At 44.7% G+C, this 14152-nt stretch overlaps 1 protein-coding gene across 1 annotated transcript; it reads right to left on the bottom strand.

Annotated features, from left to right (window-relative positions):
* Window positions 1-2221: 2221 nt before the first annotated feature.
* On the bottom strand, window positions 2222-2752 carry LOC102865342 (60S ribosomal protein L18a-like). The gene has a single exon (XM_006882771.1). The coding sequence runs from the start codon at window positions 2750-2752 to the stop codon at window positions 2222-2224; it is 531 nt and encodes a 176-aa protein (XP_006882833.1).
* Between the last annotated feature and the right edge of the window lie 11400 nt (window positions 2753-14152).

The raw sequence follows: 14152 nt of genomic DNA, 5'->3' as shown, positions 1-14152 counted from the left end.
TATATCTCATTGGGAATATGGGCCTGTCAGTGACTTCTTTTAATAGACAGAACTATCCTTTTTATTTTCCCCAGTTTGATTTTTAAATGTGATTGTAATTTTAGTTAAAGTTTACAGAAAGGTTTGGTTTTCATTCATTAATTGGTACACATTTTCCTCCCTCCCCTTTCGCCTCTCCCTCCCCTAATTCACTTTGAAATGCACATCTTTTTCCAGATTGTTAATTATCATGCATTTTATGACAACAAACAATCTGGATAAAGATCCTGTGCATTCCCACAATGGAATATTACCCAACACTAAAAAACAATAAACTTGTAAAACACTATACAACATGGCTAAGTCTGGAAGACATAATACTGAGTGAAATATCTCGGGCACACAGGACAAATAGTACATAAGACCCTTGTTATAAAAATAGGGTGGACACTGAGGTGGGGAACAGGGAAAGACTGGCTATGTGGATTGAGTTTGTTTTAATTGACATCCTGGTCTTGGGCTCATTAGGGCTGGCAGCTGTGGAAGTCTGGAGAGCATTCTTAACCTAGAGACTGGGAATTGTCAACATCTACAAGTGTGTGAGCTATTTCTTCGAGTTGGATGTGTGTGTGTGCACGTACAGGCACAGGCAGGCACACACATACACTTATTTTACTTCTTTGAGGAATGCTGTGAACTTGGGCCTCTTTTTATAGGCTCAAATTCTTCAGTGAACCAGAATTATTATTTTAATGTAGAAAACCCTCCTCCGTACTGCTCTGTAAAGTTTCTGAGGCTGTGGATCTTTCTGGAAGCAAACTGCTCCATTGTTCTCCCTTTGAGCTGCCCACGGGATCACACCAGGGCTATTTCAAGTTAGCACCCCAGCACTTACCCCACAGGGCCAGTCGCTGCTGCTGTTATGTGCTGCTGAGTCAGAACTCATAGCTGGCACTCTGGTGGGTTTTCAGAGGCTCTAAATCCCACAGGAGGCGTGTGTCCATCTCTCTCCCTCAGAGCAGCAGCAGGTTTCAAACCACCTGCCTTTAGGTTGGCGGCAAACTCCCACCAGAAGGCCACCTCATGCGCACATTAAAGTCTCCCATGGGCTTAGAGAGGCAGAGGAAGGTCCAGGGGAGGACTGACTGGTAAACTAGGTTTGCCAAACCAAACCTACCATCACAGAGTCAGTTCTGGCTCAGAGAAGTCCTCCAGCAGGTTTCTGAGATTGTAACTCTTTATAGGAAGAGGTGATCACGTGTCTCCTGGAAAACAGCTACTGGATTCGAACTGCCAACCTTTTAGTTAGCAGCCTTGTATGTTCTATCCTACCAAGGTTATTTTTGTTTGTGGGGGCGAGGGTTGGGATTTATTTTATTTTATACCAGTTTATTTACAAAGATTGAGTACATTGTTTTTCACACTGCATCTTTCCCTTCCTTCACCGCCCCCACCCATCAAATTGTACCACTCTATGATTAACCCTCCCTCACCTGCCCATCCTGACCCCTCTGCTTCCACCCCCACCCCCTTGGATCCTCATACTCATTCTACAATAATGGTTTTATACAGTATTTGTCCTTGTGGGACTGAGTTCACTCAGCATAGTGCTCTCCAGTCCCTCCCAAGTTAGGTAGTGATTTACAGAATCATTTCTCCTGTGTGCTGCATAGAATTCCGTTGTTGAATGTACCACAACTTCTCAGTCCATTCGATTATGGTTGGGCGTTTGGGCAGTTTCCATGTTCTCATGAAGGTGAATAATGCCGCTATGAACATTGGTGTACAAGTCTCCGTTTGTTCTTTAAATGAAGTATACGCTGGCTTAACTGTGCTTACTTACTAACCTGTAGTGAATCATTTTGCTGGAGTTTCACCACATCATTGAAATGAAATGATTCACTAGAAATTAGAATGTAAACATAATCAAGCCAGTGCCTACCATGTTATTGGATAATTGATCCCTGGGGACGCAGGAGGCCACCCAAGAGGCTTCAGAATGTCGGCACACAGGCTGATGTTTCCAATTAGACTAATTTTATTAAATCCTTTTGTATCATGTACTCCTGTGAAATCAATTTAACCTTCTCCCTTTGTACAAAATTCTCTCAAATCAGAAACATTTTTACTAACTTTGATTGTTGTTGTTGTTATGTGCTGTCAAGTCAACTCTTTTTTTTTTTTTTTTTCAATCCCCAAGGCGTTTTATTGTGCAAACTGGGATGAGGCAGAGGGGCTGTGCCTAGAAGAAGGTGTTGGGCCGTTTGGTGGTGAACCGTGGCTTGTGCTGGCGACGCAGGACCCGGTGGGGCAGTGGGAACTTGATCTTGGAGTCATGGAACTGCTTGACTGCAGGTCTGCGGCACTTGTTGGCTGCGATCTCCTCCACCTTCATGATCTGGATAGAGTGGGCCCTGGCACGATGCCGAGCGCCCATGTCGCGGTAGCACTGGGTGACAGCTCCTGCGGTGGTCAGGTCACGGTATTCCCGGTACATGTTGTGGGTCCCACTGCGGGAGTCGTAGCGCAGCCAGATGCCAAAGTTCTTCACACGCAAGGGGGTCTTCTCAAACACCTGTCCACAGTATACAATTTCCCCAGAAGACTTCCTCATCTTCTTCAGCTGTGACACAAAGTACCAGAAGCGGGACTTGGCAACAACATGGTTGGGGGCAAAGATGCGCATGCGGTAAAGTGGTGGAGTCCGACACTTGGGGGTGGGCAGGCAGTGCCCCACCACTTTGTACTCACGAAGTGTTCCCGAAGCCTTCATTGCGACCTCTCTGCGCTCGCCACGACCCGAAAAAGTGTCAAGTCAACTCTTACTCATAGTAACCCTAAGCACAATAGCTCTGAACCTGCCCTGTCCTGAGCCAATCTCACTGCCTCTGACATACCTACCCCGTTGCCCCAGTTACTGTGTCAACCCATCTTATCTGGGGTCTTCCTCTCCTGCACTGTCCCTCCACTCTTCCAAGCACATGATGGCTAGTCTCTCCAGGCAACATGCCCAAAGCAGAATCTCAAAATCCTTGCCTCTAAGGAGAAACTTGGTTTCACCCTCTCCAGGTCACATCTATTAGTTCTCTAGTCAGTTCAATAGTCCTCTAGCACCACAACTCATATATCATGATTTATTTTGTCTCACTAAATAGTATCTCTAAATTATACAGTTCCGGAAACCTTAGTTTTGTTTCAGAAACCCTAGTTTTGTTTTATTTTAAGAAAATGTTTGGGAGAACAAGAAGAGACAACATTGCGTAGAAGACAGTGAGACTCTATTAAGAGGGATGGAAACGTGTGGAAGTGGGTAGTAGTGATGGCTGCACCAATGATGACTGTCATTGGCATCATGGAATTGTATTATGAACAACGATAAATGACAATGTCTATACATTTAGAAATGCCCAAGGCAAGGCAGGAGAGGAGAAGGACTCTTTGCTGAAGAAGCACTGAGCTTCTGTGAAGGGCTATTACACAGGGGACGAAGTTCCTTCTCCACTCCCCCCTGACCTTCACACCCACCCACTTTTACTCCCATGTGAAGCAATGCAGCTTGCCTTCCATGAGCTGACAGGTATCCCCCAGGGATATGTCTCAGGTTGGCTAATTCCCAGCGGTTTGGCAGGTATGGAATGATGACATTTGGCTGTTATGCAATGATGTAATCATCCCCCCATGATGCTATCTGTTGTGATAGCCAATCAGCTGTGAGGGGTTTGAGATTGGGTACAACACCCTGATTCAGATCACAGCCCTGATTGGTTGCCCAGGGAGTTTCCCTGGTGTGTGGCCTGTATCACTTTTTGTCTAAAAGGATGTAAAAGGACAGAGAAGTGAGCAGAGAGGAAGAACCTCCAACAGCCAAGGGGGAAAAGCCGGGAACCTGGAGTGGAATGTGACCTTTGAACTCAGGGCCCATGTGCTAGAAAGGCCTAGACGAGGGCTGATATCAAGAGACATGGAGGTGTCCAAGGGACACCAGTCCACAGATACTGAGAGGGGACAGGCTCCCTCAGAGCCAACAAAGAGTACACTTCCTCTTGAGACGGCACCCCGAATCTAGACCCCTACCCTCCTAACTGAGAGAGAGCAAATCTTTGTTGTTGTTCTTTTTTTTAAGCATTTTTATTGGTTTTCATATTATAATTCCCTAACCTTATATTTCACTCATATACATTGTGTTTTATATAATCTTTCATTTACATTGTGTTTCATACAATCATTCATATACATTCTATTTTGTGTTATATTTTTTAATTGATTTGCTTACAAAGTTTATAGTGGCAAGAAGCTGCACTGCAATCCCAGAGGTATGCGGTTTGAATCCACCAGATGCTCTGCTGGAGAAGGAGAGGCAATCTCCTCCTGTACCAGTCAGATCCAATTTGACGGTACACACAAAAATAAAAATAAAATAAAATAAAATTAGCACAAGGAAAAGACCGATAACCCGATTACAAAATGGGCAAAAGACATGGAAAGAATTTTCAGAGGACGATATTCGAATGGCAGACAGACACATGAAGAAATGCTCCAAATCACTGGCAATAAGAGAGATGCAAATCAAAACCACAATGAGGTGTTTCACACTAGTCGTCATTCACAAATCTCTTTTTGTTAAAGATACCCATGGGGTATTGTTGTAGGGCAAAAACCAGTAACCACACCAGTTAGTAAAAATCAAGAAAATATAGTTTATTCCAGCAGGCTATAAAAAAGGAAAAGGATGGACGGGTGGGTGGATGAGACCACCAACGGCAGAGCCAGCTAAACCCAAGACTCCTGAAGGTTACATTTGCAGGAGGATTTTATACAAGTTATACACACTTACCTCGAGGTGATAAAGGAAAGGGGGGTGTCCATACGTTTGGTTTCCTGGCTTCTCAGATAAAAGGCCTTTTGTTATAGTGGCAGCCTCGTGAGTTATCTTAGCAGATGTTCACATAACAGATGCTCACTAAGTGAGCAGATACTCACTTAGCAGATATGCAGACACAAAAGGGAGGATTCACCGTAGCTGTCACAAAAGGTGATACAAAATCAGGCGAACCCAGCTAGTCCTGGCTGACAGGGCACAGAACTGTCAATGAGACAGACCCCCAGGCTTTGTCATACGGGGCTACCTAGCTTTTAAGATGTTGATGTTACTAGAGGAGCTTTGCCAGCTAGGTGGGCGAAACTCAAGAACTGACACCGTGGAGGTTTCTGTGAATTTCCTGTAGGGCAGAGGATTTCAGCATCAGTTGAGTCACCAGCAGCCATTGGTGGTGGGCAACCTGAATGGTTGTTTCACACTAAAACAGTATCACGGTTGTATCAAATGTTCTTATTGTCACTGTTATTGTTGTTAGGTGCCATCAAGTCGAGCACAACTCATAATGACCCTATGAACAACAGATGTGAGCTTTGTCCTTTCCTGTCTGTCCTTTCTTCCTCATCCCTGATATGTTGTTGTTGTTGTTGTTGCTGTTGTTGTTATGTGCCTTTGAGTTGCCTGTGACTCTACATACAGCAGCACTGCAGCATGCCCTGTCCTGAGCCAGTCCTACTGACTCCAACACACCAACCTCCATTGCACCAGTTCCTGTATCCTTCTGTCTCATCCGGGGTCTTCCTGTCCTGTGCTGTCCCATCACCCTTCCAAGCATGATGTCCTTCTCCAAGTACTGATACTTCCTGGCCACATGCCCAAAGTATGTGAGACTGAGCTTCAAAATCCTAGCCTCCAAGGCGAAACTTGGTTTCACCCTCTCCAAGACAGACCCTACTTGTTTTCTTGGCAGTCCATGGTGTATCCAATACTCTACTCCAGCACCACAACTCAAAGGCATTGACTTTTCCTCTGTTATCCGTAGTCATTGTCCAGCTCTCTGCCGCATAGCAAGTAATTGCGAAGACCATGGCCTGGATCAGGCACATCTTATACTTGAGACCATTGCTCGAGGCACTCTGTCAATCTTTCTAGTGGAGGGTTTTTCTCTTTTCACTAACCCTCCACCTTTCTAAGCATGCTGTTCCTTTCCAAGGACTGGCCCCTTCTAACAACACACCCGCAGGAAGTGATGAAGCTTTGTCATGCTTGCCTTCAAGGAGCTCTCTGGCTGCATTTTCTCAAAAACATAGTTATTTGTTCTCTTGGGAGATGGAAGAGTCAGTACTATGCTCCCACACCAGAGCTCAAAGGCATTGACTCTTCTGGCATCCTTATTGATTTTCCAACCTACAGATGCGTAATAAGTAATTGAAAAAACCACGGATTTAATCACGTGCACCTTAGTCTTTACAGGAACATTGTTGCTCTTTAGAACTCCTTGATAGTACATTTCCCCAGTATTCTAGTGACAGGTACAAAGAGTTAGAGTTACAGCAATCAAAAGGGGATAACTTTTCTGACATTTCTCAAGCTGAAAGAACTGAAAAATAAATTCAAGCCTCAAATTACAAAACTGAAGAATTCTATGGGCAGAATCCTGAACAATGCAGGAAGCAGTGAAAGGAGATGGAGAGACTGAGAAAAACTGGATAAATGGTATATACTGCACTGAAACAGATGAGGGACTGAATAATTTAAAAGTGATGTATGACAGGGTATTATGGTTATCACAAGAGTCCACAATTAAGATTGCATAGTGGAATGTACTTGGGGTGGCGGGAGGGGTGTGGAGGGGATTGTGTACCAGGGAAGGAGTGTTTCTTTTACTTTTGAAAGAGAGGAGCGAACTGGGGGACGGGGGAGATAGGGCTGGGCGGGTAGAGAAGTGCAGCAATGAATGAATGGAAATCAAAATTCTCTGTAAATGTTCATTAAAATTATTTTAAAGAAACAAAAAAGAATACACAGAGCTACTGTGCCAGAAAGAAATCGCTGGCATGGGCCGTTTTAGGAACAAGAGCTCGTGGTAAGGAAGGAAGATGTACAAAAGGCACTGCACTGAAGGCATTGGTTAAAGGTTAAGGTCCCAGCCACTGATGGGATATACATTGTTACAGCGGCACTACCTCATGAACACACTTCTCTTTCCTCTGGGTGTTCCTGAGAGTCCAAGATGATGGAGCTCGCAACAAGCCTCAAGACATGTTTACTGAAGGAAGATCCACTCACAAAGGGGCCACCTTGGGAGCCCATGTCCCTGTGCTTTCCTCACCCAGGGACAGCCATCCTCCCGTGGCACGCACTCTGGCCACAGGCTTTCTCTGTATTAAAGACACACCTCATCATGACCATCTCGCTTCGACCTTCCACACAGACTCACTTTATGCGTCATTTTGTCTGGGCTGGGTTTTCAGGAGGCTGTAAATCGCACAGGAGCTTGCCCATCTCTCTCCCCTCGAGCTGCTGCTTCTGCAGAGGCACTTGTCTCTGGCTTAGCACTGTAGCTCCCTACAGATGATGCCACCTGGGTGCCCTTAGCCCGCTCAGCCCTGGTGGCACAGTGGGTTACGGTGGCTTAAATATACCAGCTGCTCCTCCGAGGAAGAGGAGACCATGAAGATTTAAAACCTCAGAAACCAAAGCAGAGGGTCGCCAAAAATCAGAATTGACTGCAAAGCGGTGGGTGGGTTTATGGTCACAGTAAGGGAGGTAGGGGAAAAGATTCCCACTGTCACTGCATTGTCACTCCTGCGACGCATAAGCTACATTAAAATACCGTTCATTTAAAATGAACGGGTGGAGGGGTGGGCAGGGAGGAAAATGTGCAACAATGAATGTTGTTGTTGTTGTTGTTATGTGCCGTCGAGTTGCTTGCCACTCATAGTGACCCTATGTACAACAGCCCTAAACTCTGCTCTGTCCTGTGCCAATCTCATTGTCTCCGACACACTCGTCCTGATTACCCCAGTCACCGAATCAATTCCTCTCCTAGAGGGCCTTCCCCTCCTGCGCCTGCCCTCCACCCTCCCAAGCATGATGTCTTTCTCCAAGAACCGGTCTCTCCTTACAACATGACCAAAGTATGTCAGACAAAGCCTCAGAATCCTTGCCTCCAAGGAGCAGCCTGGTTTAACCCTCTCCAGGATGAATCTGTTTGTTTTCTTGGCAGTCCATGGTACTCTCAATACTCTTCTCCAGCACCACAGCTCAAAGGCATCAATTCTCCTTCTATCCTCCTTAGTCATTTTCCAACTCTCTGATGCATAAGTGATTGCAAAGACCATGGCCTATATCAGACATACCTTAGTCTCCAGAGAGACACCATTGCTCTTCAGTACTTTGGAGTGGGCCCTAACAGCAGACTTTCCCATCACAATATGTCTTTTAATTTCCTGGCTGCTGGTGCCAAGAGTGTCGATTGTGGAGCCAGGCAAACTAAAGCTGTGAACAATCTCAGTCTCTTCACCATCCATCCGGATGATGCTAATTGGTCCAGTGGTGAGAATCTTTGTCTTCTTGACACTGAGCCTCAGTCCATATTGAAGGCTGCAGTCCCTGACCCCCAGCAGCAAGCACTTCAGGTCCTCCTCAGTTTCAGCAAGTAGGGTTGTGTCATCTGCATAACGCAGATTGTTGATAGATCTTCCACCAGTCCTGATGCCACATTTCTCCTCATAGAGCCCAGCCTCCTGGACGATCTGTTCTGCATACAGGTTGAAAAGGTATGGAGATAGGATGCATCCCTGGCGTAATGGAGGGGGGCGGGGATTAAATGGAAAGAATATGCTGTAAAAATATATGGTGATGGTGGTGGTGTTATGTGCCGTCGAGTCACCTGTGACTCATAGTGACCCTATATACAACAGCCTAAACCCTGCTCTGTCCTGTGCCGGCCTCCCTGTCTCTGACACACCCACCCCCATTACTGCAGTCACTGAATTAATCCACCTCATAGAGGGTCTTCCTCTCCCTCCACCCTCCCAAGCATGACTCCCTATCCAAGGACTGGTCCCTCCATGCAACATGTCCAAAGTTTATCAGACAGAGCTTCAGAATCCTTGCCTCCAAGGAGCAGCCCAGTTTAACCCTCTCCAGGATGAACCTTTTTGTTTTCTTAGTAGTCCATGGTACATTCAATACTCTTCTCCAGCACCACAGCTCAAAGGCATCAATTCTCATTCTGTCATCCCTAGTCATTGTCCAGCTCTCTGATGCATAGCAAATAATGGCAAACACCATGGCCTGTATCAGGCACACCTTAGTCTCCAGAGTGACACTATTGCTCTTCAGTATTCTGGAGAGATCCCTAACAGCAGACTTTCCCATTGCAGTATGTCTTTTAATATCCTGTCTGCTGGTGCCCGGAGTGTTGACCATGGAGCCAAGCAAACTAAAGCTATTAACAATCTCAATCCCTCCACCATCCATCCTGATGCTGTCAATTGGCCCAAAGGTGAGAATCTTTGTCTTCTTGATATTGAGCCTCAATCCATATTGAAGGCTGCAGTCCTTGACCTTCTGCAGCAAGCACTTGCATTAAAAAAAAATCATTAATAAAAAAATTTAAAAAAAATACAGTTCATTTTATGAAACCTCATCCCAAACTGCTCGTCTGTCACCATGGAGACCAGCCCAGAGGTTGGAGGGAGGGGGCGATCCTTCCAGTCCCACAGACCCTGCACTTCTCACCCACAGTTGGAATATTTGTGCTTTAGGAAACGCCAGCTGGGCTGCATCTTTTAAGGCCAACACACACTCCGGTTTCTGGCACATGGCCAGGGAGTAACCAGTCGTGGGAAGTGGGCTTTGTGTTGGTTTTATTTAAAACAAAAAAAGAAAGAAAGAAAATTTAAGACTCCCTCAGAAGTTTTGTCTTCTATCTGCCTCAGAAGTTTTGCCAAAAAGATCCTAAGAACGATGAGAGAGGACATTTTTACTGCACATTTGAAAAGCTACCACTCACAGCTCTCTGCACATTTATTGTTATCCATAAAGGTAAAGTCGTTGTGGTGAAAACCTGAAAGAGACAGCGGAAGGCTTGTGTCTGTAGGAGCTGAGATGAAACACCAGGTTCCTCTGTGTTGCCCGATAAAGGTTTAAGATAGAATTTGGAAGACAAGGCCATCCAAATGGCCATCCCTTGCTTGGCCAAGGGGAAAGCATCAGAGTCCCAAGTTATCAATGTCCTTTCTGTTCTCAGGAGAAGACCAAAGTGTGGTTCATTGTCAATATCTTGAGCTCAGTCCCCTGAGGCCTCTGACCATTGATTATTATTAACCAGCATTCTCTCTTTTCTAGAGAAGGACATCATGTTCATAAAGTGGAGTGTCAGCCATAAAGATGAAACCCCTCACCAAGTTGCATGGGCACAGCAACTAAAATAACGGGCTCAGATGTACAAATGATTGTGCAGAAGACACAGCTTCAGGCAGGAGATTATTATACATACACATCACAAAGCTGGGCAATGACTAGGGATGACGGAAGAATCGATGCCTTTGAGCTGTGGTTCTGGAGAAGAGTGTTGAACACACCATGGACTGCTAGGAGGACAAACAGGTTCGTCCTAGAGAGGGTGAAGCCCAGGCTGCTCCTTGGAGACAAGGATTCTGAAGCTTCATCTGACATACTTTGGACATGTTGCAAGGAGGGACCAGTCCTTGGAGAGGGACGTCATGCTTGGGAGGATGGAGGGACAGCACAGGAGAGAAAGACCCTGCATGAGATGAATTGACTTGGTGACCGGGTGTTGGGGGTAGATGTGTTGGAGATGATGAGGTTAGCCCAGGATGGAGGAGGGTTCAGAGTTTTTATACATAGGATCTCGGCAGCACATAACAACAGGGTCACTAGGAGTGGCAGCCAACTCAATGGCACAAAACTATTGTACAACAGATTGAAACCCCTGCCTGATCCTATGTCATCTCAAAACCTCTGCGGTGCTTGAGCCCATTGCTGTGGCCAGTGTGTCAGTTCATCTCAATGACCAACCTTCTATCTTTCAATACAGGATGGGCTTCTCCAGGGAATGGCTTATCTTGTTAACATGCCCAAAGTCTGTAAGACAAGGTTGTTCCACCCTCTCCTTTCATAAAAGCACCTTGGCTGGACTTCTTACAAGACAGATTTTCTCATTCTTTGGGCACTTGGTGGTATATTTGACAGTCTTCACCATCACAGTTCAAAGGCATCAGTTCTTCTTGTTGTTATTAGACACCCTTGAGTTGACTTCAACTTAGCCACTCTGTGAACAACAGATCCGGACCTTGCCTTATCCTGTGCCAGTCTCACTATTTCTCAGCCCCTGATACAATCACTGTGCCAATCCATTTTGCTGAGAGTCTTCCTCTCTTTCCCTGACCCCCAACCCTTTTCAGCTTGATGTCCTTTTCCAAGAACTGGCCCCTCTTGACAACATGCCCAAAGTATGTGAGATGAAGTTTCACCATCATCCGGGTTGCTCTTTCTCAAAGAAAGACTTGTTTGTTCTTTTGGCTTTTCCTGGGATTAGCCAACATCAAGGCATTCCATTCCTTTCCCCAGACTTTCATTATCAAACTTTCATATGCATATGAAGCAACTGAAAATACCAAGGCCAGCATACACAGCACCCCTAGATAAGATAAAATCCTAAGATTAAAAGGATTCTCTGCAGTGTCTGGCTGGATTCTCTCTTATCAGGAGAACATCCTGCAGGCGTTTCCCTTCTCCTCTTCCTCACTTTCCATGCCCTTCTGCTTGTGCCTTCAGATAGTGACCAAGTGTGCAGCTGTCAATGCATTGGCTCCAATAAATAATTTACACAACTTGTTGCTTAAATAACTGTGGCCATAGCTTCCCTCTCTGATAAACCCTGAACTCCCTCAACTCACTGTAGCCGTGTATGCCAAAAATTGTGTTTAATTCAACCACATGTACTTCACTGAGTTTCTAATTAGCATCTCTAATTAGCTTTAGAAACTGTCTTCATTGTTCTCTGAAACCTTGTTATTGTGTTGCCTTAGTGGTTTGCCTCAAAGATAAAGAAACTTTTCTAGCAAATGTTGTGTGTCACTCTATAGAGTTCAAGAGGTTATTAACTCATCACAAATTTAGTGCTATCTTTTGTGTATTTACTGTGATATTTCATACCTGGCACATAAGCTCACCTTCTAGAATCACTAGCAGTCCAAACCAACAGTAAAATAGAACAACGTGTTCATAGGTGCCAGAAACTTCTTCCCTCTGATGATTTGTGCTGTGATGATATAGCTCTTTGAGTGAGGATCATGGCAGCTCAAGTCTGCTTTGGGTTACAGTGAGAGTTCCCTCCACATGATATTAAACTATCAGGAGTTTTCTGGGCACCTGAGGGCTGGTCAATGAATAAGAATGACAGATAAATTGATGTCTTTGAGCTGTGGTGTGGAGAAGAGTACTGGATATCCCATGAACTACCAAAAGAACAAGCAAATATATCTTTTTTTTTAACTAGTTTATTTACAAAATTCTAATACAAATTCAAACAAATTCTTTCCATTTCCCTCACCACCCCCAACCAACGAATTGTACAATCCAATGATTAATCCTCTCTTCCCGCTGACATCCCTCTGCTTCCAGCCTCTCCCACCCCTCCTGGATCCTTATACTCATTCTACAATAACGGTCTTACACAATATTTATCCTTGTGGGACTGTGTTAGTTCACTCAGCATAATGCTCTCCAGTCCCTCCCAAGTTAGGTAATAATTTACAAAGTCATTGTTCTGTGTGCTGCATAGTATTCCATTGTGTGAATGTACCATAATTTCTCAAGCCATTCATTTGTGGTTGGACATTTGGGCTGTTTCCATGTTCTTGCGATGGTGAATAATGCTGCTATGAATATTGGTGTACAAATCTCAGTTTGTGATTCAGTTCTACTATTCTCAGGGTATATTCCAAGTAGTGGAATAGCTGAGTCATATGGAATTTCTATGTTCAGCTTTTTTGAGGAAGCGCCAAACTGCCTTCCAGAATGGTTGCCCCATTTTACAATCCCACTAACAAGGTATAAGAGTTCCTTTCTCGCCCCATCCTCTCCAACATCTATTACTTGCTGCCCGTTAAACTTAACAAGCAAATATATCTTGGAGAAACTACAACCAGAGTGTTCTTTGGAGGCAAGGATGACAAAGCTTCACCTCACGCACTTTGGGCATGTTGTTAGAAGAGGTGATCTCTTGTAGTGGGGCAGCATGTTTGGAAAGGTGGAGAGTCAGTGAAAGAGAGGAAGAACTGTGGGCTAGATTGATACAGTGACTGTCAGGGAGGATAAGTCTGGTGAAGGCTAAGCAAGGGTTCAGATCTATTGATCATCGGGCCACTAAGAATTGTACTTGACTAAATGGCACTATTGAGAGCGTATGGTTAGAAATATAAAATGGAGTCTGTAAAGAGCTTCTGTCAGCTGAATTTTAAGAGAGGAATGTAAGTTGTCTGTGTCCTGTTGTGCTAGAAGGGATTATGTTTGTTGTGCTGTGTGAAGTGAGATAAGAATGTGATGGCATAATGCTAGAATGTTATAAGTAAACTAGCTTGTGTCAGATAAGATATGGCCCAGAGAAGAATTTTCGGGAACGCCCTCAGCAGGACTCTATCAAACCCAGAAACCTAATATAAAATTTTAAAATGCCATCTCAGGCCCAGAAAATGAATGTGTTAATCAGAAAATGCTAAAATTAAGTATAAATGTCCATTATGCTAATCTTGAATCACCACAAATTTGATTGATTGCACCCAGAAAAAATCTTGACATTTGTTGTTGTTAGGTGTCATCAAGTATGACCCATAGTGACTCTATGAACAACAGTTCTATGAACAACTCTATGAATGTAAACTCTGTCCCATCCTGTGCCATCCTCACAATCTGACATACTTGTGCCTGTTGCTGCAGACTCTGTGTCAGTCTATCTGGCTGAAGGTCTTCCTCTCCTTTGCTGACCCTCTATCCTTTCAAGCATGATCTCCATCTCCAAGAAATAGCCTTTCCTACCAAGATGCCCTTGGGAGCTCTGGGTGGCCTAGTGGCAAGAAGCTGTGCTGAAATCTCAAAGTCACATGGTTTGAGTGCACCAGACACTCAGTAGGAGAAAGATGGGCAATCTCCTCTCATATGATTTAGTGTCTCTGAAAAACCACTAGAGGGTCAGCTATGAGTTTGTTCCAACTCAACAGCTCACAACAACAGCAACACGCCCAAAGTTAGTGAGACGAGGCTTATAACCTTTGCCTCCAAGAAGCACTCTGGAAAGGAAAAAAAAAGGAGGAGGAGGAGGGG

This window comes from Elephantulus edwardii, unplaced genomic scaffold (assembly GCF_000299155.1).
Source record: "Elephantulus edwardii isolate Elephantulus edwardi_28Jun2011 unplaced genomic scaffold, EleEdw1.0 scaffold00024, whole genome shotgun sequence".
In the NCBI taxonomy this organism is placed as follows: domain Eukaryota; kingdom Metazoa; phylum Chordata; class Mammalia; order Macroscelidea; family Macroscelididae; genus Elephantulus; species Elephantulus edwardii.
This window is presented reverse-complemented; position numbering and strand designations above follow the sequence as displayed.

Coding starts and splice junctions, on each gene's coding strand:
- LOC102865342 (XM_006882771.1), bottom strand. CDS start 2,752: ATGAAGGCTTCGGGAACACTTCGTGAGTACAAAGTGGTGGGGCACTGC.